The sequence below is a fragment of the Melospiza georgiana genome, chromosome 3 (genome assembly GCF_028018845.1).
Source record: "Melospiza georgiana isolate bMelGeo1 chromosome 3, bMelGeo1.pri, whole genome shotgun sequence".
In the NCBI taxonomy this organism is placed as follows: Eukaryota; Metazoa; Chordata; class Aves; order Passeriformes; family Passerellidae; genus Melospiza; species Melospiza georgiana.
Genome location: NC_080432.1, coordinates 28706150 through 28726955, shown reverse-complemented (window position 1 = coordinate 28726955; position 20806 = coordinate 28706150). Strand labels below are relative to the sequence as shown.

General features: G+C 38.8%; 1 protein-coding gene across 2 annotated transcripts in view; it reads left to right on the top strand.

Moving 5' to 3' along the window:
• The window catches only part of PCSK2 (proprotein convertase subtilisin/kexin type 2), a 102982-nt gene that overhangs the window by 52218 nt on the left and 29958 nt on the right, over positions 1-20806 (top strand). The window contains exons 4-6 of one of the 2 annotated variants that reach the window (XM_058019422.1): positions 141-249; positions 2294-2331; positions 20433-20509. In XM_058019422.1, the coding sequence (XP_057875405.1) occupies positions 141-249; positions 2294-2331; positions 20433-20509 (224 nt within the window). The remainder of the gene's footprint in view (positions 1-140; positions 250-2293; positions 2332-20432; positions 20510-20806) is intronic. The other variant, XM_058019423.1, reaches the window with a different exon arrangement.

Here is a 20806-nt window from a genome sequence, read left to right as displayed (position 1 = left end):
GACAGATGCATACTCCAAAAACATATGGAATATGTTTTCTGTACCAAAGATGCATGCAAAGGCATAAAGGAAGAACCAGTGATTGTGGAAATATGTCAGTCAAGTAAAAAAAGCTTTTTTTTTTTTCACTGATGTATTAGATTAACACTGGTCAAGCAGATGGGACTCCTGGACTTGACCTTAATGTAGCTGAAGCATGGGAGCTGGGATACACAGGGAAGGGAGTAACCATAGGAATTATGGATGATGGTAAGTGAAGACTGAGTACTAATTTAATCCTTTAGGTAGACTTTTTTCATTTAATTGAAGTTAAAAAAAAAGATTAAAAAGTAATAATCAATTACTTGTAGTGGTGAGACTTCCAGCCTCTGTAAATCCTTTGAGATCTTCAGGGAAAATATGATACAAAGATAGGGGTACTGAGGAATGGATATCCAAGCATTAGAAATAGTTTGCAATTATCATTCAGATATCTTCCAGGTCACGCTGTAATGACTATTAAACCTAAGGAGAAACTCCCCTTGATTTCTGTAGGCACTGACTGGAGGAAGAAATTGCTGTACAAAAAATACCAAAGAAAATGTTTTTTGGATTACATTATTTTCAGTCATCATTGATAGCGGAAATAATTAAACACTTTCATACTGAATATCAGTGAAGATCTGCATATTAGATGTATTGCTAGTTTCAGACTAAGTTCAGGAAAGATGAAGATAAAAGGTACAGTTGAAGTTACAGCTCTTCTACTTATGGGTTCTTGCTGAAGTAAAGGAATTCCATGCAGTCTCTCAACACTCTTTGGAATAAACTTTGAATGTTTTCCTTTAATGAGGCTGAATAAAATTAAAAATAAATAAAATGTCTGTATCAACATATGTTTTCTAGAGTCAGCTGAGATCTGTCCTTACTTATTTCGGTTCCTCACTTGCTTACTCCTGTGGCAAGGTTTTTGTGGAAGTAAGAAAGTAGACTCAGACATCTGGATATTAGGAAGAAATTCTTTGCTATGAGGGTGGTGAGATACTGTAACAGGATGCCAGGGAGGTTGTAGGGGTGTTCAGGGCCAGGTTGGATTAAGTCTTGAGCAACTTGATTTATGTATTGGTGAAAGATCAATCTCATCCAAGAGATGACCTCTTGTGTCATGATTTCACTGATCTCACAGAGGCGAGACCTGGCTTTCAGATTAGCAAGGCATGACTGTCATGGGAATGATGGCAAACTATTTGAACTTTGCGTCAATAAAACTGATGGTCCATCAGATACAGCTTTCACAGAAGGGAGTAATTTGCCTTATAATTTGTTTCTAGGAACTCTAAAAAAGATGGCCTGGATAACAGGATTCTTCATAGAGGTTTTTATTGTCCATCTGCCATTTGGATCAGTAACAACGGTCTCTTAAGGCAAATCTAATGCTAAGGACCTTACAGAATGAGAAGTAATCTTTCCATCAGAAAAACTGTGATGATGTGGCATTCTCCTTGCAAATGAAATAGATCATGTAATAGGGAAGTGATTAGAAAAACAGTATTGAGTGGTGCTGATGAAAATGTAGCATGAGATTGGTGGCTTTTGCTTTATATGTTTTAACTGGCTTTGTAATAGGTCATCGTATCCCAGCTAAGTGTAGATCTGCCACCTTTGTTACACCATCCACTGGGATTTTTACATTTGCCATGTATAGAAAGATGCCATGCAATAGAACGAGTATTCTATTATTCTATTGCCATTCTATCATTCTATTACAATAGAATGAGTATTACACACTTAGAATCTTTAGCACGTTACCAAAATGTGGAGCCTATACACAGATATTTGCTAAAATTATTTAATCCAATATTAATCCTTTCATGCATATAATCTGAAATGTTTGCCTTAGTGATCACCCCAAGTCTACTCTAGGTAATTTTCTACTTAATTTACATTGGTTAAAAATACTCATTTTTCTATCCTGTACTGATCCAGTGCTTACTAATCTTATTAGTTTGGTATGTCTTGAGATGACCAAACTCATACAAAGATAAATTGTGATTTAAACCTTATAAATAAATAAGATCTAGTCTACAAAACAGTAAAGTTTGTCATTCAGCTCACTTTTTCAAATGGCATCTGGATTTTGACATAAATTATTGAGAAGTCCACATTTGAAAACTGGAATCTCACTTCAATCAGTTGCATTATTCACCATGATTATTTCCCTATGGTTGTAAAGGAATCTTATTCTGTGATCATTAGAAAATCCTTTTTGAATCTCTTAACCTTTGGTTTCTCTTCTGTCATTGTCTTGTTGCAGGAATTGATTATCTGCATCCAGATCTTGCATCAAACTACGTAAGTTCATGCTCATGTTTTCTGTAAGATGTGGATTTTCTTATTACTATAGTCTCTGCTACAAAATTTTAAATAGGGAGTAGAACAGCAGTACAGCTGGACTCCTGATCTTAGTGATGGTACATTTCCCATTGAAAGAAGCAGACCAAAAATGGGGCTACCTATGCAAGGAGTGGAAATGTGACAAGGCTCTTTGTGGAGAAATGACAGTCTTGTGTCACATTAAATAAGCTGCAGCTTGCAATATTGGATTTAGGACAGAAATGAGTAACCTGTGAATTAGAGTTCTCTAAGTCCTGCTATTAAGATGCAGAATGCCCCTATCACTTGGAGAGCCATGGCGTTGTGGGCTGTGGCAAGGCATGTATTAGCCTTTGAAACCTCCAGGAGCAGTTTAATTCCTTTATACCAGGTGTTTTGATCCAGTGCTTCAGAGCATGTACAGGGCAGATTGTGTATTCTCAGCACATGCTATGCAAATTGATTGTTCCTCAAATCTACCTCAGAATTCAGACCTTTGGACTAGAGTGTTCCTGCATTTCTTAACTCTTTGTCTCCCTCCAACACTCCATTGGTACTAGCACTCCTATCTTCAGGTCCCTTCCTGAGGGAAGGCCAGGCTGCTTCAGCTGCACAATGTGGTTTAGTTTGCAATTGCAATTAAGTGAAAAGAGGAACAAGGTGAGATGGAAATTTTGGAAAAAAATGTCAGCCACTTGGATAGAACAGCTCCAAAATGAGGAAGACAGTTATTTTTGCATACGGGCAGTTTGGAACATAGTAACACACAGAGGATGAAAATCTATTTGTGTTGCAAGTAGCAAAGCACATTTGGTAGATAATAAGTGGATATAGAATGCTTTGGAGAAGGCATTTGGGAAACAGCTGACCACAGAATGCAGATTAGCCAGTTTCACTCCTTATGAACTGGCTTTAATACCACCTAATTAAACCCTGTGCTCTGACTGCAGAATTCTCTCCCAAGAGAAGTAACTCAGTAGGATGTTCCCATAAATTGATAGAAATAATTAATTTCTTAAAAAGCAGGCTTTTTTTTTTTTCAGAAATTGTGCTCTGCGTGTGTTCTAGTGTGTGATGTGGGCAAAGCACATGCTCTACATTGACTTTTCAGCAGCAGGTGTAGACAAAGTATGCGGGGATATTCTGTTTCTAAAAATCATGTTTCAAGTACACAAGCAAAAAGTCTGCACAATATACCTGATACAAGAGTTCTGTTGTAAACAGTGAAATTAGTATCATGCCCACAAACAAAAACTAGATTCTGCTGTAATACAGTGCTTTCTTTTTAAATTCCAAAATATTTTGTGTTTAATGATAAATATAGTCCAAAATATTTTGTGTTTAATTATAAATATTTGTCAGGTTTAGCAGAAATATATTGGTTTTAGAGTGGTAATAGTGAATATTGTGGAAATTAGTGGAAAATGACACAGAGAAGGGCAGTGCGCAGACATGATGGTGGAAATCCTGAAGTAATGGAGCTGGAGAGAAATCTGAGTGTCAAGAGATACTGGGATGAAAATTGTAAAGAAAAGCTGTCTGGACATGGGGGTCATCATACCTTTAATGGCAGTCATGGAAGACTTGTGAGAAAACTGACTTGAAACAAGGATCTGAAAAGATTTGTGCAGGAGTGACTTTGTCCAAGTGAGGACACTGCTGATAAAACCTGCCATCATCTCCCTTGCCCAACCACAGCAGAGCAAGTGCAGGGCTTGGTTTGCCTGTACTTTGCCTCTTCCTGCAAGGCTGCACGGTCCTCCTTGAGTCCCAGGAGTTCCTGCTCTGGCAGCCTCTGCTGTCTCTCAGAGGCCATGGGGGTCTTTTTCCCAGTAGGTAGTAATTTGGGCATGAACTAAAGATGAGGACTTAAATTCCACTGAAGAAAATATCAGTTTAGATGTAAAAATGCAATGAAATGAGTCTCTTAAGCTGACATAGCAATTATAGTCATCTTTGTAAAACTCCTGTATCACATTCTTGGTGTTTCACTATGTCTGCACTTTGGGGCAGCTTTCTCTGAATTACTATAGTTTATTTTTAGCAAATAAAAAGCTTCTCAATTGTATTAAAGCCTGCTGCATACCCTGGCAGTGTCTGTACATCTTGCTTGGAAAATTGGGAGCAATTAGAAAGTCTCTCAAAGGTGGTAGGTTTGGCAGTTGAGCATTTTCAAGTGTAAAACCTTGTCCTTGGCTCCTCATTTTAATTTGGCTTTTATGATTTTGACTTTCTGGTTTTTTGCTTGAATAGTTTAATGGAGGTTAGCACTTAGATGAAATGCAGGGTCAGGGAAGAAAAAGATCTTTCTGAGGAAGAAAACTTTGTACTTTCTCTTAAGATGTTGAATTTCCACCTAGCACTTGGAGTGCACTTCCATCCATATTTTCTTTGTAGTTTTTTAAGATTTACTGCTTAAATCATCCATTTCTGGTTTTAATGATCTTTATATACATGGAAAGACATGTGCCTGCTCATTGTGTGGGTGGACTGCTCTCCCACCATTGCCTCCTGGCTTGCTGCAGTATATCTACTTGCTTTTCTGGGATCAGGGAGTTATGGCAAAGCTGGAATTTTCCATTCTACACTGTGAATGCAGAGACACTCATTGTCGAATGATCTGTATTTTCTTCCAAGCCTTGGAAACCCTGCAGGGAACCTTGGAAACCTTCAGGAAACTATTTTTTTCACCACAAAGAGAGCTCTTCATTATGAACTGATAATTAAAAAGTTGGGGCCTAATCTACACCATGGTTTGCTCTCAAATGATAATGTACATATAAACCCAGCAATTTTCAGGACTGATTTCTCCAAGATACAGCATCTGAGTGAGAAAGAAATGTCAAGTTACAGGGGCTGCATCTGAGATATGTCTAATAAAAGGGAAAAAAAGCAGCTTTTGGGGATGGACATAGCAAACTATTTTAAAGAAAGAACTAAGCAAATGGAGATTTCTTGTACCACAAACAGAAACATAAGCTAAGCTCTCTCTGATACCAGGCTTTTATTGCAGTATTTTATCCTTGGCCTCTGCCTGCTGGTGAAGGTCAGTGTAGCAGCATTTTCCCACTTAGAGTAGTGGGGAGCTGATAATCTCCTATAAGTGGGTTTGTCCCTGATTAGCAGAACTTAGAAAAATCAGGATCCCACCAAGACACTCGGGCTCGGAGTGAAAAATTGCTGGTTTCAGTGTCTGAACTCTGCCTGAAGCTGAAAGCTTGGTTCAACAAACCTAGGAAGAGAGAGAGAACAAGAAAAACACTGTAGGAAAACTGGAGGTGACTATGTGAATAGGTAACATTTTTACCAAGTATTGATAAATGTACAATGAGAATCAAGCAGCAATTCTTAGTAATAGATAGGAATTGAAAAGATTTTGAATTCTGTAGAATTTCACAGATGTAACATGTACAAACAAGCATCAACCTGAGCAGTGGTTCATTGCTGGCCTTGCCCAAACCTCCTCTCTTTTCTTGTCTGTACTACAAGTCCTTATGGTGCAGTCTTATCTTCTAAGGTCCTTGTCACTGTCACTCAAACTGTACACAGGAAAGGCCATATGTAAGGAATGAGGGAAGACTTTTGGATTTACCTCAGGGTTAGTCAAAGTTTTCCGTCATCTATAATTTCTCATTTAGATATGAACAGCAGATTGCCTTACCTGTCTTCTCTTCCTGCTTTGTCAGCATCTCCAAACAGAAAGCAGTCTTTCTCTCATCACTTTTGATAACTTATCTCCAGCCAATACCGCAACAGCTCCCCTTGCCTTGCTGACAGTGGGAGCATATTTTTGGAATAATTATCTTATCACATAAGCAGTGAAGCAGGGAAATGTTCCACTTCTGTTCTGAGCTGCATTTGCCATTGTTTGCTAGAGGAACAAAAACACCATTGGATAGTCTTTACAGCCACAAAACGAATAAGAAATAATACAGGCAATAAATTTTGCACTGCAATATGTACAGCAAAGCATAGCAACAGCACAAAGCATCTTCTTACTTTTAGAAAGTCTGTTTTTCCTTCATTACCATGAATTTCTGAGTATGATTTGGCCTCCCTGCGCAACACAAAAAGAACCAGCAAACTGTTCTGGTAGCCATGAGCCTGAGCACAATGATTTACCATTACAAACCATTAGTATCTCCAGTAAAAATCTCTAGGGCATAGTTGTGGGATTTTGTAGAGCTGACAAAGCTGCACTAACATTTATTGATCCACACTGCTTTGGCCTTGGTAACTCACCGCCCCCCCACCCCTAAATCCCAGCTGATTTTTTTCGAGTCCAGTAGAGTCCACATGTAACTGGTGGGGAGGACAATGTTGTCCCTTCTCAGGGCAAAATTTGTTGGAAACACTCTGAAGAGATTGAAAAGCTCCCAGTGTCTCTGCACTTAATATGAACCCAGGGAATCCTCAGGAATCGTAAACATGGGAGAGTCAGGTTCCTACTGGCCTAGTGTATGGTATCAGGCAACTTTATGAAATCTGATTCCTGTGGCATGATTTTCAAAAGACTCTGAGACAGACTGCATTTCCTGCTGCATTTCAAAGGGCTATGCAGCACATGCACTAGACACTTCATTTCAATAAACATTTACTTCTGATACATTAAAGGTATTTTATGGGAAAACTCTATGTGCTGACTGTAATTGCTAGCATCTATTTTTAATTGTAATGTTAAAAAAGCATTTATTATAGAAAAATATAATAACTTGTTTCAGCACATCACTAATTAGATTTGGGCTTGGTTGGTTTCTTTTGGGTTTTCTGGTGTTGCTTTGGAGTTGGGGTCTTGCTAATAGGTTTTCTAAAATAAACACTAGCATAAAACCTAAAAATGATCAAACAAATCCTGGGTTAAATTCACAATATATCCTTCTGCTAGCACTGAAGATTCAGTTAGAACACTGATGGATGAAGGCTGTTAATGAAATTTCTGCCACAATCTGCTTCAAGAAATTGCTGAGACAGAATGAAGCCTCTCTTTTGCCAGGATGGAAGGGTGGATCAAGTGTTAAAATGCGAGGCTGACTGATGCCTTAGCAGTCAAAACTGGTAGCCTTCTGTTGGGCTGTTTATGCTGCTCAGGTGGTGTCTGGCAGCTCAGGGGCTTATTTTAGAATTTAGATATGATTACTCAGGACATGTGTGACAATAAAGCTTCACTGGAAAAAATTAGAAGTTACCGGGAAAATAATTAAATTCTCTTTCAGACGTAGCTATTTTTTTTTCTGTTATTCTGTGCAGGATCAGCTTCTGGGCTCATTTCTATGCTCTGTGCAATCTGTTTTGGTTTTTTTCCTCAGAACATAATAAAGGCTAAAAAAGAGATGATGCCCTCTCTGATCATATCAGCCAGGCATATAAGGTTCTCAGTGTACCTGGAGGGGTGTCCTGAATTAGTCACATACAGAAAATGCTTCAAATCTTGGAAAACATAATGGGCTTCTACAAACAGTCTTTGCCTGCTCCCAACAGTAACTGTTATTAAAGGGACATGTCATTGGTGCTTGTATATTGAAGTCTAAATAAGATGACTGTACAGTTCCTCTGCTCTGTACCTTAGTGCTGCTTAACATGAGCACTGCCAATGGGGGAGTGAAGCCTGTGTAAAGGAGATGTCAGTGTCTTCCTATTTAATGAAAGGTAAAAAGTTTCTGTAATAGTAATCTCTAGCTTTCCACTTAATCAAAAAGATGGAACGGCAGAAAGAATGTAAAGGCTTGTAGCAGAACTATGGAGTTGGTGAGAGCTCCATGGAGGATTGAGACTTAACAGTAGGAACTGCTGAGTCATAATGAGACAGCAAAATAAGCTCCTGTCTTTGACCCCTCGCCCCATAGCTTATCTATGTAACCTCATAGGCCACTTCTTCCTGACCCCTACTATTGGACAAGTTTGGATCCCCCTATACCCTATAAAAAGGGGCTGTTTTAGCCCATTTGACAGAAGAAGAACTGTCGCTGGAACCCTTCACAGACTCCCCAATAAACCATCGCTGTGGAACCACCAGGACTTCTCCTTCTCCTCTCTCACATCTGCTTCGGCCTCAGCCAAGACGCCCTCGGGATCAAGCAAAGAGTTGAAATCCTAAGAAAGCTGGTAATCACTAAAGAGCTGACAATCACTGAGCTTGCTAAGGGTAGCCTGCGGTGGCTGCGAGCTCACTGGGTATTCCGACGCTGTCTCCCAGAGGGACTGAGTTCCCGGACCATCTTGCATCACTCAGTTGATAGGGCCAAGATCGGGGCTTTATCATAAAGGCTGTTTCTCCTCTGGATTATTTCATGTGGCCAGAGGGCACAGAAAGAGGCTTTTTCTGCAAAAGAGGCTGTGACTTGTGAGGGAGATGTGATTGCCCTCAGGGGAGATGATTTGTGTCACAGAGCTGTGTTTGCAGCTGAAAGCAGTATCTCTTCCACTGAAAGTTGTTATGTGAATTGCTTTGCTGAAGCCCATTTTTAGAGATCTGGACCCTGAATGCTTGACAAGACCTGGGGCTTTGTGATTAGTACCATCCAGGCAGCTGGTGTCGGCACCATGCCACTGATGTTGGTCTCTCCAGGGGGATGCACTGATTTATGCTGGCTATAAAATAGCCTCAAAACACTGTTCTTTGGAATCAAAAAGTACTCACGTATTGTAGTTGCATTTGACCATTATTATTTTCTGATCAATGTATGCTGCAAAAAGTTTCCTGCTTTATTCTATATTAGAACCACCTGAAAGGGATAATTTTCAAGTTAAATACATGCCTGGTGTGCAAGCAATGTGAGATGGTGCCAAAAATACATACTGTGCAAGCTAACAAGCACTCATTGTCTGCAGCGTTTATTTTTCTCTATAACCAATGCACTTAATCAGTTGCACACTGAGAAAGTATAAGGTGGCTAATCACTTTAATCATAAAGCACTAGTATTAATTTTCACTTAAAGCATCATCTAGGGAAAGTAAATGAAGATTGTTGAAATGAGAAATGCACAAGGATGAAAGAGCAGATGAAATTTCTGCATCAGTTCTAGATGATGTTTTTGGAATTGGCTTGTGTCTCTCTCTAGGGTTTCTCCAAGTAAGCCTTTTTATAAAATTAAAGTGTCCATGGGAAACTGAAAGTGAAATATTTTTATTTTGAATCAGTTCAACATAATTTTAAATATTTGACAGAATGTGCTGAATTAAAAGAGCAGCAATCAAATCCCACTCTGGTGCTTGGTGCACTTGGGAGAAGAGGGTCAGTCACATGGTCCCTGGAGGCAGTGAACACCATGTAATTTTAAAGTCAAGTTCAACAAATTGAAAAAAAGAGGTTTCCTTTCCCCAAAATGAAAGTAGTACATTTTGCATTGAAAATGGCCCAAACAATTTTTAAAGATTTTTCCATTTGAAAGCCTTTATTTTCTGTTTCTCAAAGAATAGTTATTTAGGTGCTGATATTTTTTAAGACCCTAACCGGTGTGGAAATCCCTGAATATCCACCAACATTTAGATGCAACTTAATTAAAATTCATGCTGTAGTTATTTTTGGTTACCAAGGTATCACCAGGGAAGTCTGAATTAGATGGTGCATGTGGAGCACTGTTCCCTCACAAAGCTTCATCAAAATTTGATGGGGTTTAGGGAGAGTTTTTTGGGCCCAGTGGTGATTTTGACAAGGAAAGTCACAATCCCACTTTTAATTACTGGACTTTCAACTTTTAAAAGGAGAGCTTTGGCCAAGTCCTCTTGTAGGAGCATCGTGGGGTAGGACGGTTGGGAAGGATGGAGAGGAGAGATCTCTGAAGCCAGGTCGTGGAACTTGTGGTTTATTGCAAAGGCCCTGGGTGCAGGGCTCTGCTGGGAGCTGCCAGCCGCTGCTTGGAGCAGGCCTGAGAGAAGAGAGGGATAGAGGGCATGAGGGGGTAAGAGCGTAAAAGGACAAGAAAGCAAAAGCGTAAAAGAGCAAAAGGGTAAGAGAGAGAGGTTCCCATTACAATACAATAAATCTTCCTCTGTGTTGAATATTCTAATTCTCACTAACCAATCTAGTACAATATACAAATCCTATAGCATTTACATACCGCCTATAAGAATCACTACATTATCATACTGTGTTTCATTTTAAACCCTAAAAACTACTCTTTGGACCCCTTCTGCTAAGCTACTAAGGTCTGCTCTGACCCTTGGACCTGTCTGCAGGCAGAGATCTGCAGGCAAAAGGGGATTACTTTCAGCCAGCCACACCATTGTTTCCAGTTGTTCCGTAAGTAAGGTACCTCAAAGCTTGCTTTCATTTCAGTCTTGCTTATAGTTTCTATATTCTCAAAATCTTTTGCCAGGCAATCATATTTATGATGCTTTCCTGTTTCATCTTCCCCAATACCATCTGGATAAGCCAGTCTTGCAAAGTAAAAGAGTGCAGGAGACCTGGAATTTACAAGTCGTGCCCTTTTTTTTAAATCAAAATGGCCTAGATACAGTAAATAAAGCTACAGATATTCACCAATACTTTCAACACCTCTCCTTCACTCTACCTGTAAATTAATTTGGTTAATTTGAAATTAATTCGGTCTTTTCCATCCTGGCACTTGTGGTAGTGTTCGTGGCGGTCTTAGGATGAGGGAAGAGATGAGAATGTTGACTCCATGTTTCAGAAGGCTTGATTTATTATTTTATGATATATATTATATTAAAACTATACTAAAAGAATAGAAGAAAATATTTCATCATAAGACTAGCTAAGAGTAGAAAAAGAAGAATTATAACAAAGGCTTGTGACTGACCGAGACATTCTGGACCGGTGGACTGTGATTGGCCATTAATTAGAAACAACCACATGAGATCAATCACAGATCCACCTGTTGCATTCCACAGCAGCAGCTAATCATTGTTTACATTTTGTTCCTGAGGCTTCTCAGCTTCTCAGGAGAAAAAATCCTAAGGAAAGGATTTTTCAGAAAATATCATGCCTACAGGCACTTCATCTTGGCATGGTTATTTGCTTTGCATTGTTTGATTTTATTTATTTACATTTATGTTCTTCATGTTAATATTTTATTTCTTGGCAGCTATGTAGGTAGTTAAGATATTTTTAAACCCCTGCCTTATTTCAGATTGCTTTGATTTAAGTATAATGTTCACAATTTCTTTTTCTTTCCAGAAAGCAATATGCTTAATGAACATCTCTTACCAGAGAACAGAATGGCAGTGCACAGTGTCTTATAAAATGCTGGCCCTATTGAAGTCAATGGTAGTTTTTTGTGTTAAAATCAGCAATTTGACAGATTATGTAAATTGCAGTTTGTTCTACTGTGCATTGCCTTTATTTTTTAACCATAGCAGTGAGAGGCATAGACTTCAGCAGAGCAAATAAAGACACCAAGGGCGTAGGAAACATAACTGCCTGGGATAGCATGTTTTCCTGTGGAATGGGAGCTTGTATTAGATGAAACTTTGGCTACTTCCAGTACTGTATAGCTGTTTTTTTGGTGAAACTTAAATGTGTATGCTAGAGGATACCTCAGTCACACGTTCCCTGTGCTGTCCTTACTTGTAAACATTGATGCAGATTGGGAATGTTTGGAAATGTTTTTCAGACAAATCGTTTTCCGATTTTTGTTAAATGAGGTGAATCTTTGAATATGTACAAAGATGAGGATGAAGACTGTGCTGTGTTCAAGGACTTCATCATTTCAATGCTAGCAGATGATTTTTAGAATTCCTTCATATGAGAAACGAAATCACTTTAATTCAGTGGCACTTAACTCATTTGCAGGATTAGTCAACCATGATACTGTGTCTGACAGATGTAGTTGAGGATCTTTCTGTCAGTCATCTAATGTCTAGGACACTTTTTAAATTTTAACATCCAGCAAATTGCTGTGAATACATTAGCTATGATCAAATATACTAATCTTTAACAGAAGAACCTGGAATGATCATGTACTATTTCCACATGGAATGAGCAATGCTAACTTTAATGCCAGAAAATGTAAATTGGTGCATTAAAATTCCTGAGAGCCCAGTATGTCTTGACAGGTGTTAAGTCACATTATAATTCTTCCCTGGGATACTAATGAGGTCAGCTTAAAACCGAAATAACACACAATAGGTCTTCAAAATCTTTTAACTCTTAAGGATTGTACATCAACCTGTGTTTGCTTTTTGTGACAAAAGAAATGCAGCTAATCATTTGCATTATGTTTTTTGAGTCTCTTCTTTGAAATTTTCACCTCCTTTTGCTTCATCTACAATGTCACTTTTATGTCTTCATTCATCTTCCATATTGTCCTGGTTTAGGGCAAATTTGGGAGGAAACCTCCAAAAGGGGGCCCCTCCAGAAAGCCCACCCACACAGCACCTCCCCCCAACTGATTCGGGAAAGATTCCTTGGAGAGAAGTGGAAAGAACCTGTTTATTTAACAGGCACAGCACTCCCCAACACACAAAATGAACAATATCAGATGACAAAACTTTTTCATTACTCTGAAAAAGATGACAAATTCAGAAAGTCTCTCTTGGGGGTGGTAGCTCTGTTATCAGTCCACCCGGTGTGGGGGCAGCTGCTGCAGGCCACAAGGTGCAAACTCTTGGTGTTTCCCATGTCACAGTCCAGAGCAGGCTCGAGTGGTTCCAAGAAAGCAAAAGAAAAAAGTCCAGGGAAAATTCAGACTGCTTAGCTAAACTAACTAATGAGCAGAAGCAAAAAGCAAGAGCAAAGCCGGAGCGAAGCAGAAGCAAGAGCAAAGCAAAAAGCAAAAGAGGCACTATGTACTGCCCCTCTCTGTGTCCCGCCAGCCATGGGGGAGCAGGCTGATAAGAAACCAAAACAAAACTTTCACTCTTTCTCCAGAGCCAGTCTTGAAGGCACAGAACATAATATCCAGCATAAACAGAACACACAAATGGGGATAAAAGCATCATAACGTCACCCTAAGACACATATTCATGCAATTTAGGTGAAACACCAGCTGTGTGGTTGTTAACAGTTCTCTTGTCAGCTGAGAAGCCTTTCATGAGAAGGAAAATATCCAACCAGTTTTCTGTCCTGTCTGCTTTCATTTTCAGTTCCTCTGCATCACCAGACTAGCTTTCCCTGTCCTCCCCTCTCCATAACCCACACGGACCAGGTCTCTCTGTTGTAAGTCATCCCCCCAAACCACCTAAGCCGCTTTGATTTCCCTCTTTGCAAAGCTCCAGTTTGGCCATTCTGTAACAATAGGTTGGTAGCCTCTATAAGTGGTCATCTTTAACAACCTGCCATATTTGTTTTCTGAGTGCCATTGCAACCACAAGTCCAGTAATGCTGCATTTTGCAGTGAGCATTGCTGATAATTGTCAGCTTTTTTGGACTCTGCAGTGTGGCTGCCAGTGCCTGCTGATCACACACTGCAGCAGGGAAAGGTTGGCTCTCCCAGCATAAGTGACCACTTCTTGCTAGACCATGTCATGCTAAATTACTTGACTTGAAGGACTGCTGAGTTTGTATTGCAGCCTCTGAGCTATAGGTTTTCTTACAGTGATGAAAAAAAAAAATCCCCCTAATCCCCCACATGCCGCTTAAGAGACCTTGGTGCTGGGTGTGATCTGGATCTTGCTATGTTTGATGAGAAGAATCCATGGCAGATTTTGCTAATGTTGGGCTCATGGGCAGGAGCAAGATGGTTAAGCTCCCCATCCCTTCCTGCTTATCCTTCCAAGAGGTTCTAAGTGCTGGCTGCCATCAAAACATTGCAAACACAACCTTTACTGCAGCTCAGTGCCCAGCAAGCACGTATTTGATGTAGCGATGGGCTTGTCAGCTATTACTTACAGGGACACAACTAAGAATAATGGAGTTGGACCTCATTTCTCTGCTGCCAGCTTTATACCTCTATTACTTTTTCAACTTCAGTAGGTCAAACTAATGCATAATCAAAGTATCTGAAGAGGAAAACTATTCATTGGAAGAGGAATGTGGGCCAGGTTTTTAATAAAATGGAATGCTAAAACTAGATGAAAAGTGTGTTCAGAGTATTTTTCTGTAGAAGTCATTGTACAATTTGTATTTCCTATTAAAATAATCCAAAGACTCATGTCTCTAACAACTTATTTGCCCTTCCCCCCCCCCTTTTTAATTTCCCCCTGAATTAAAGAAACCAAGGAGTTCACTCTGTAACCCAAGGCTTTAAATTTGCTACTTGCCCTGAAAATCTTTAACAGCAACTAGTTGCCTAATTTATTTTTATTTTACTAATTTTATTGCCTTGGCCTTATGACTCCCTAAGAACATACCTCCTTTGTGTATTGTAGGTACAGCTTAAAGGTTTTTGTGCACCCCCTCTGAAAATTAAGGAATGTTTGACTGAGCAGAAATAGGTTTCAGTTCTGTAGGCTAACCTGCTTTTACCTTCAGAGCTCTGGCTCTGAGCAATTAACAACTGGTGATGTGCTTCAGGTTTTTTCCCCATCAATCTGAAAATTGTGGAGCAGGCTAAGAATGCCAAGAGGTGAATAATGAAGCAGTGTTTTTATTATAAACAGAAATTAATTTGGCTGCTTCTTTTTAGTAAAGTCTCATGTCTGCCTCAATTTCTTTGTTTTTTTCCCCTATGTCAGGTAAAGATGCAGGGGAAAGTAATGGAGGGTATTTCAATAAGCTGGTTTTATTTTTAAAAATTGATTGCAAAAATTCTCTACCTCTTGAAAATTCTGCCCAACGTAACATTTTCTCTGAGTCTTTGTGATTCCCATTTTTTTGGTCCTGTTTGACTATACATGTCTGAGCTAAGCATTAGCAAACAGCCACAGGGTTAGATGGCAATTAGCTGGATACATTTGGACTTTCATTTTGTTGATTGGGAAAACACCTGACAATCTTGGTACCTAAGAATTAATTTCTGATTTGTTTCCAGTTCTTCAGAGCTGGGAAATAGCTGTGCTTAGATCTTCCTGGGTGGTAGATCTGTAGCACTGCTGTACTGCCTGTTTGCTTTACCCTGTGTGAAATAAAAAGTGTGTTTACTCCACTCCTTTTTTTAAAGATGCTCACATGCTGGGTAGCATCAGCCAGTAGTGGAACTAATGCTGGTTTTCTCATTTTGTCCGCGGGGGAAATAGGAAGGCCATTATTTTGGTAAAAGTAAAATAAGTGATTGTGTGACATTTTAGTGCTAAGTGATATGTAGAAAGGATCATCAGTTACTTGACAAAGAAATCTGTTTAATATAGAAAAAGAATACAATGTGATATGACCTCAGCAAAGCTATTTGTCTTCATAACTGTAACTTTAAAAATAATGCTACCTTAATGAAGAGAAATGCAAATGTTAAAGTGAGACTCCATTTTTTTTCAACTGCCTTTTTGTTTGTTTGCTTTTAAACCTAAGAACTGAAAAACTTCCAGCTTTGCAAAGTATGTTGTTAGATAAGAAGTGGGGGACAGCCAACCTGTCTTCCTATAAACTCTGAAGCTGGATTATTAGAATTCTTACATTTTATAAGCTCAACAATTTTAACTGTTGTAAATGAAGCAGTAGAAACTTGTTTGCAGTCAGTTTAACTTCTTTTGACTATAATTGCCCTAGTTTTTCCTTTGGCCTAACCCAGATGCTTGGTGATTGTTGAGGAAATTGAAGGTTTTTTCAGAAATAACTACAAAATGAAACCACTGTTGTGGTGAGCTCTTTACTTGCTCATGCTGTGACTGAGTAGAGCCTGTACTGAATAACTGGAACTGGAATACCAGGAGCGCTTACAGGCACCTCAGATACTATTCCGGACCCGACACAACTCCCATCAATTTCAAATGATGTTCTGATTTATTATTCTGTGGCTGTTTTGAAAAGAACAGCAGAGAAGTGTGTTGCTGTCTTATTCAATATCTGGCTTGTGTTGTCTGGCTCAGTATTTTTACTTTTGTGATGTACTTATAAGAAGTGGGTAAAAGGCTGCAATTTCTGGGGAGACATGGCAAATGTCACCAGTTGTGAATTTGCTCTTTAAGATTAATATCTTTGAACAAAACCCATTACTTTGTGGATATATTCTTGGTGTTTACCTGGTCTTCAAAACAGCACTGAATTTGCTGGATAGAAATATAGGACATGTACATTAGTTCATAAGAGGCAGAGGCATTTAAAAAGTTACAGAGCTTTTTTCATTTCCATTTTAAAATCCCCACAAACCAAACCAAAATAAAAGTGTTCTTCCCATGGCAGAGAGGAGAGGGCTTATTGTACAATGGCTGAATTAGCAGCAGTGTCTCTGGTTTTTTGTTAATGATCTTTTAGCCTTACAGCATCTCTCCTAGGTTAAATATGTTGTCTCCTCTTTCACCTTTTGGTGAGCATATTCCATTTATTTAAGCCTGTGTGTACAAAACTGAATTTCGTTTTGCCACCATATGATCTTCTTTTAGTACAGTTTCCCTGAGTTGTTTTATGTTGCAATTGGACTTCATGGCTTTGCTTTCTCTTTGGATCAGTAAAGAAATCAAACAAAAAAAAAAGGTATCTTGCTGCCTCAGATCTAGTGCAGGACTTTAATGTCATTAATAGAATCAGCCTGTGACCAGTGGGATGTGGCTTTGTCTCCTGCACTAGCATGTGAGCATAGGCGTATTTCTTGACTTACAGAGAAAAAGGAAAGTGTATGTGAATTACGCTGCAGAAGCTTTTGAAGTAAGACAAAAATTTATGGGCTTACTGCATTATTCAAGGTACATAATTTTATTACAGTGCTGAGCAACTCATGGGACAACTGATTTATTGTTAGTGTCATATTATGCATTATGAATTATTTGCACAGATGATTTTACTGTATGTGTTTGAAAAGGTACAAGACAATTCTTTGGGAAATTTTAGTCTAAGGTTATTTTTAAGGAAAGCAGAATTTTATACAGAGGCAAAAGTAATCTATTTCTGTCATGGTATACAAGCCATTACTTAATAAATTATTGAAAGGGTCTCATCCTTAGATCTGATACTCTTCTGTTAGTATTTTGTTTGGTGTAGAGGTTAGAAAGCAAAAATAGAGATATTCCTTCAAGAGCAATCCCATTCCTCTCTGTAATAGCATTTTTATTATATAATAGATAATATTTATATTTAGTTGTGTATAGATAGTGACTGATAAACATCAAATCACTCTACAGCAATGAACTGATTTTGATTGAACATGAGGGATTAGATTCACCTCATTGTAACACCCAGTGCCATTGACTGGTCTAAGGCCAGACCAGTGCTTGAGGTTGGAGGCTCAAGTTCTCCCCAAGGCTGGAAACCAGGGAACTACCTTGGATATTGAAAATCAAGTGGTAAACACTTCAAGTCTAAGAGAAGGAACTGCCAGTAGACTAGTTTGGCAAGAAAACAGGGCACTGAATCACCAGAGTGGAAAAGCAAAGTCTTCCCATTTCAGCATGCTATTGTGGATCCTCATCTGCACTGGGTTTGATTGCAACCTCACAGATTCCTATGCTAATTAATTCTCCATGTTAGCAATAAACTCCCCCTTGCTGCCCACTGGGGACTCCAGCCTATGGAGGACAATGGCAAAACACAGATTTTAATATTCACTTCGCAAAACACAAAATGAAATATTTAAGCTGTCCACTCAAGCAGTTCCCTTTGTGGTACAATTCTAAAATTGTTTAATTTCTTAGTTTTGCTTAAAAATAATTAACAAAAGCTGAGGCTTAGGTATTTGTGGATTTAATCTTTAAATTAGGAACTTGAAGCAGTCCATTTGTATTTCTCTCTGCTGTTTCATTATCCATTTCACTGCTTCCATAGTGTGTGAAATACTCCTTTACAATGCTGAAACTCACTGTCTTTCCTCAAAGACCCTAATGAAGATAAATTGCTCATTCTTTCCAAGACTTCTTAATTTTGCCCTTTGTTGATGGCTCCCCCTCCATTAGTTATCTTTTTTCTATGAGTGCTGTGATCCAAAATGAAGCAAATGAGAGCTCAATGATCTGGCTAAACAACTTGGTTGATGGCCTGCCTAAAGGTATCTTTCCATAAGCTGCCTTACCTGGTGTCTGCAGTAGGGCTGCAGTTTGCTGTAGGGTGTCTGAATCGTTCAGGCTGGAATCCCTTTGTCTGTTACTGCTATGAACATGAGTGGTACACCAGCACAGCTAGAAGGACTTTTCAGCCTTAATTTGTGCACAGGGGAATTCTAGAGTCAAGAGTGGTTGCTACAAGGTGCTTGCGTATTTGATGATGTCCTGAAAAGTCAACCTTACCAGACCCCCTTTGAGCTTAGAGTATGTAAGTGGGACTGCATTTCTACTAAATGGGAAAATAAAACACAGTTGACACATGACTGAGTGTAGATCTTCATTTGTACAATATTTTTAGAGCAGAAGCAGAAGTTCTGAGTGAATATGAAGTTGGCAGTATGTCTGTGTGATATCTATGACAGTGAATTTTGTAATTCATTAAATATTCTGTGGAAAAGTACTTGTTTTCTGATGTTTTTAAATCTCCCTCTCAGTAATGTAAATTTCTTAAATTATGAGAAGTAGTAAAAAATAACTGCTTGTCCATCTTCTCAGTACTAGTCATGAATTATAGACAAATGTCAAATTCCCCTTTTTTCCCTGGCTGAAAAGTGATGTTCTGTTTACTCTTAGCTCATGCAAACCTCTGCCATTGGAAGTGCTGTATAAGCAGTTGGGGTAATTAAAATAAGCAAATTACCCAGACACTTGGGCACAAAGACTTAGAAGCACTGAGAATTTGTAGCTATAGCTGACATGACTGGAAGGCATCTTCGGGCCAAAAATCAGGGCCTTAGCGTGGAGATATGGAGAGATCTGTAAGGATCTCAAGAAGAAATTAATCTCTGAGCTGGAAGACAGCATTAAGTCATTTGAGAGCCACTCTGAAAATCTCTGCTCCATTCAAATGCTGCAAAATATTTACTGTCTGTGCTGTATATAAGCAACCAGGCTTTGAAGCGACCACCCAAAAAACGCCACTGTACAATAACTTGAAAGACACTTAATTTTGCCCTCTAAGTATCAGAGGCAATGTTATTCTCGTTTCATCCTGGAACAAGTTTTTGGGAGTTTAAGGGTTTGAATCCAAAACTTGGGCGCTACCAATGGGATGTCTATTCCTGTATATCAGGAACTGAAATTCAGATGAAAGGGAATGTTTTTAGGAGCAAAGCTATTCATGCAAAAATCTCAAATTATCTTCAATAGCATGCTCAGCCAAATCTTAAATGGAATACAAGTACACATTAATTGAGAATTAACATAATTCAGTTTCTTGAGTATGATGATTATTAAAACATAAACTCAATGAACATACACTTGAGAGGAAACTGCTAAATATTTTAAAAGCCTAATTTTCAGACACCCTTTATTTTTTCATCAAGAGAGAAAAAAGGAGATGGCACTTGACTTTCTGAAACTTTCTATTTGCTTCATCTGAAAAAGTTGCTGAGTGTCTTTAACTGCTGATAGGACAAGTCAGGAATAAATTAGATTTATATAGAAAATATATAGAGACATGGGATGACATTTTGAGAAGTGCCTGAAAGCCACATTTGTGAAGCTGTTCAGACAAAGGAATGAGAAAATATGCAAAGAGATTTTCGGGTATATGTGCTGGCCATTAATGCAGTTTTCACAGTTGAATTTTGAGAAATGTACATTCTTAGGCATTGAAATGCTTTTAGAAATCTTACTGTTGTAGTGTCACAAAGGAGGTTTTCAAGAATACTTCTTTTCTGGAAGACCCAGGTGTCTTGTCACTTCCACCACCATTTGGAAAATGGGATTTAACCTTTGCTTTGCCACAGCAAGTAGTTTAATACCTGAATACTCATGTAAGTGTTGATGTTGATGCCCAGTAGTAACCTGATCTCTCACACCATCTCACAATTGACCATGCTTGTCTACAGGAGGCTTTGCATGCCAGAAAGCATTGTTCCCTAGGCTTGCTGGTGTGGAAAATGGGAAATGCCACAGCACTGTAGGGACTGGTTTCTGTCCAGATACATCTCCCAGGATGAAGTTTGCTATTGATTCTCAGCTTTTCATTCAATTTGTGTTTCGCTTCGTGTCTGTTCTTCCGCTGATTTTCTGTGTTCCTTGTGTTTTGTAGAATGCCAAAGCCAGCTATGACTTCAGCAGCAATGATCCCTACCCCTATCCCCGCTATACAGATGACTGGTTTAACAGGTAAATGGATTGTGGGCAGCCTGCTCTTCACTTTGGATTGTGTAAGAAATTCTGCATTTTTGTGAAATGTCTGTTTTCTGCTAAATTCAATCATCACAGAACAGACACTGCAGTCTCACTGCTGCTTGAAAATTAGAGGTTATTTACAATGTCATTTTTTTAGGTTTATAGTTTATAAATGATGTTGCTGCTCCAGAAAAGTATATTTTTAGATTGTTCTCTAAGTGATGGCTAAAAAACTTTTGTTGAAAACTTTTTAAAGATTTCAGGGCTCAGACTGAGTGCTTATCAAAAAAT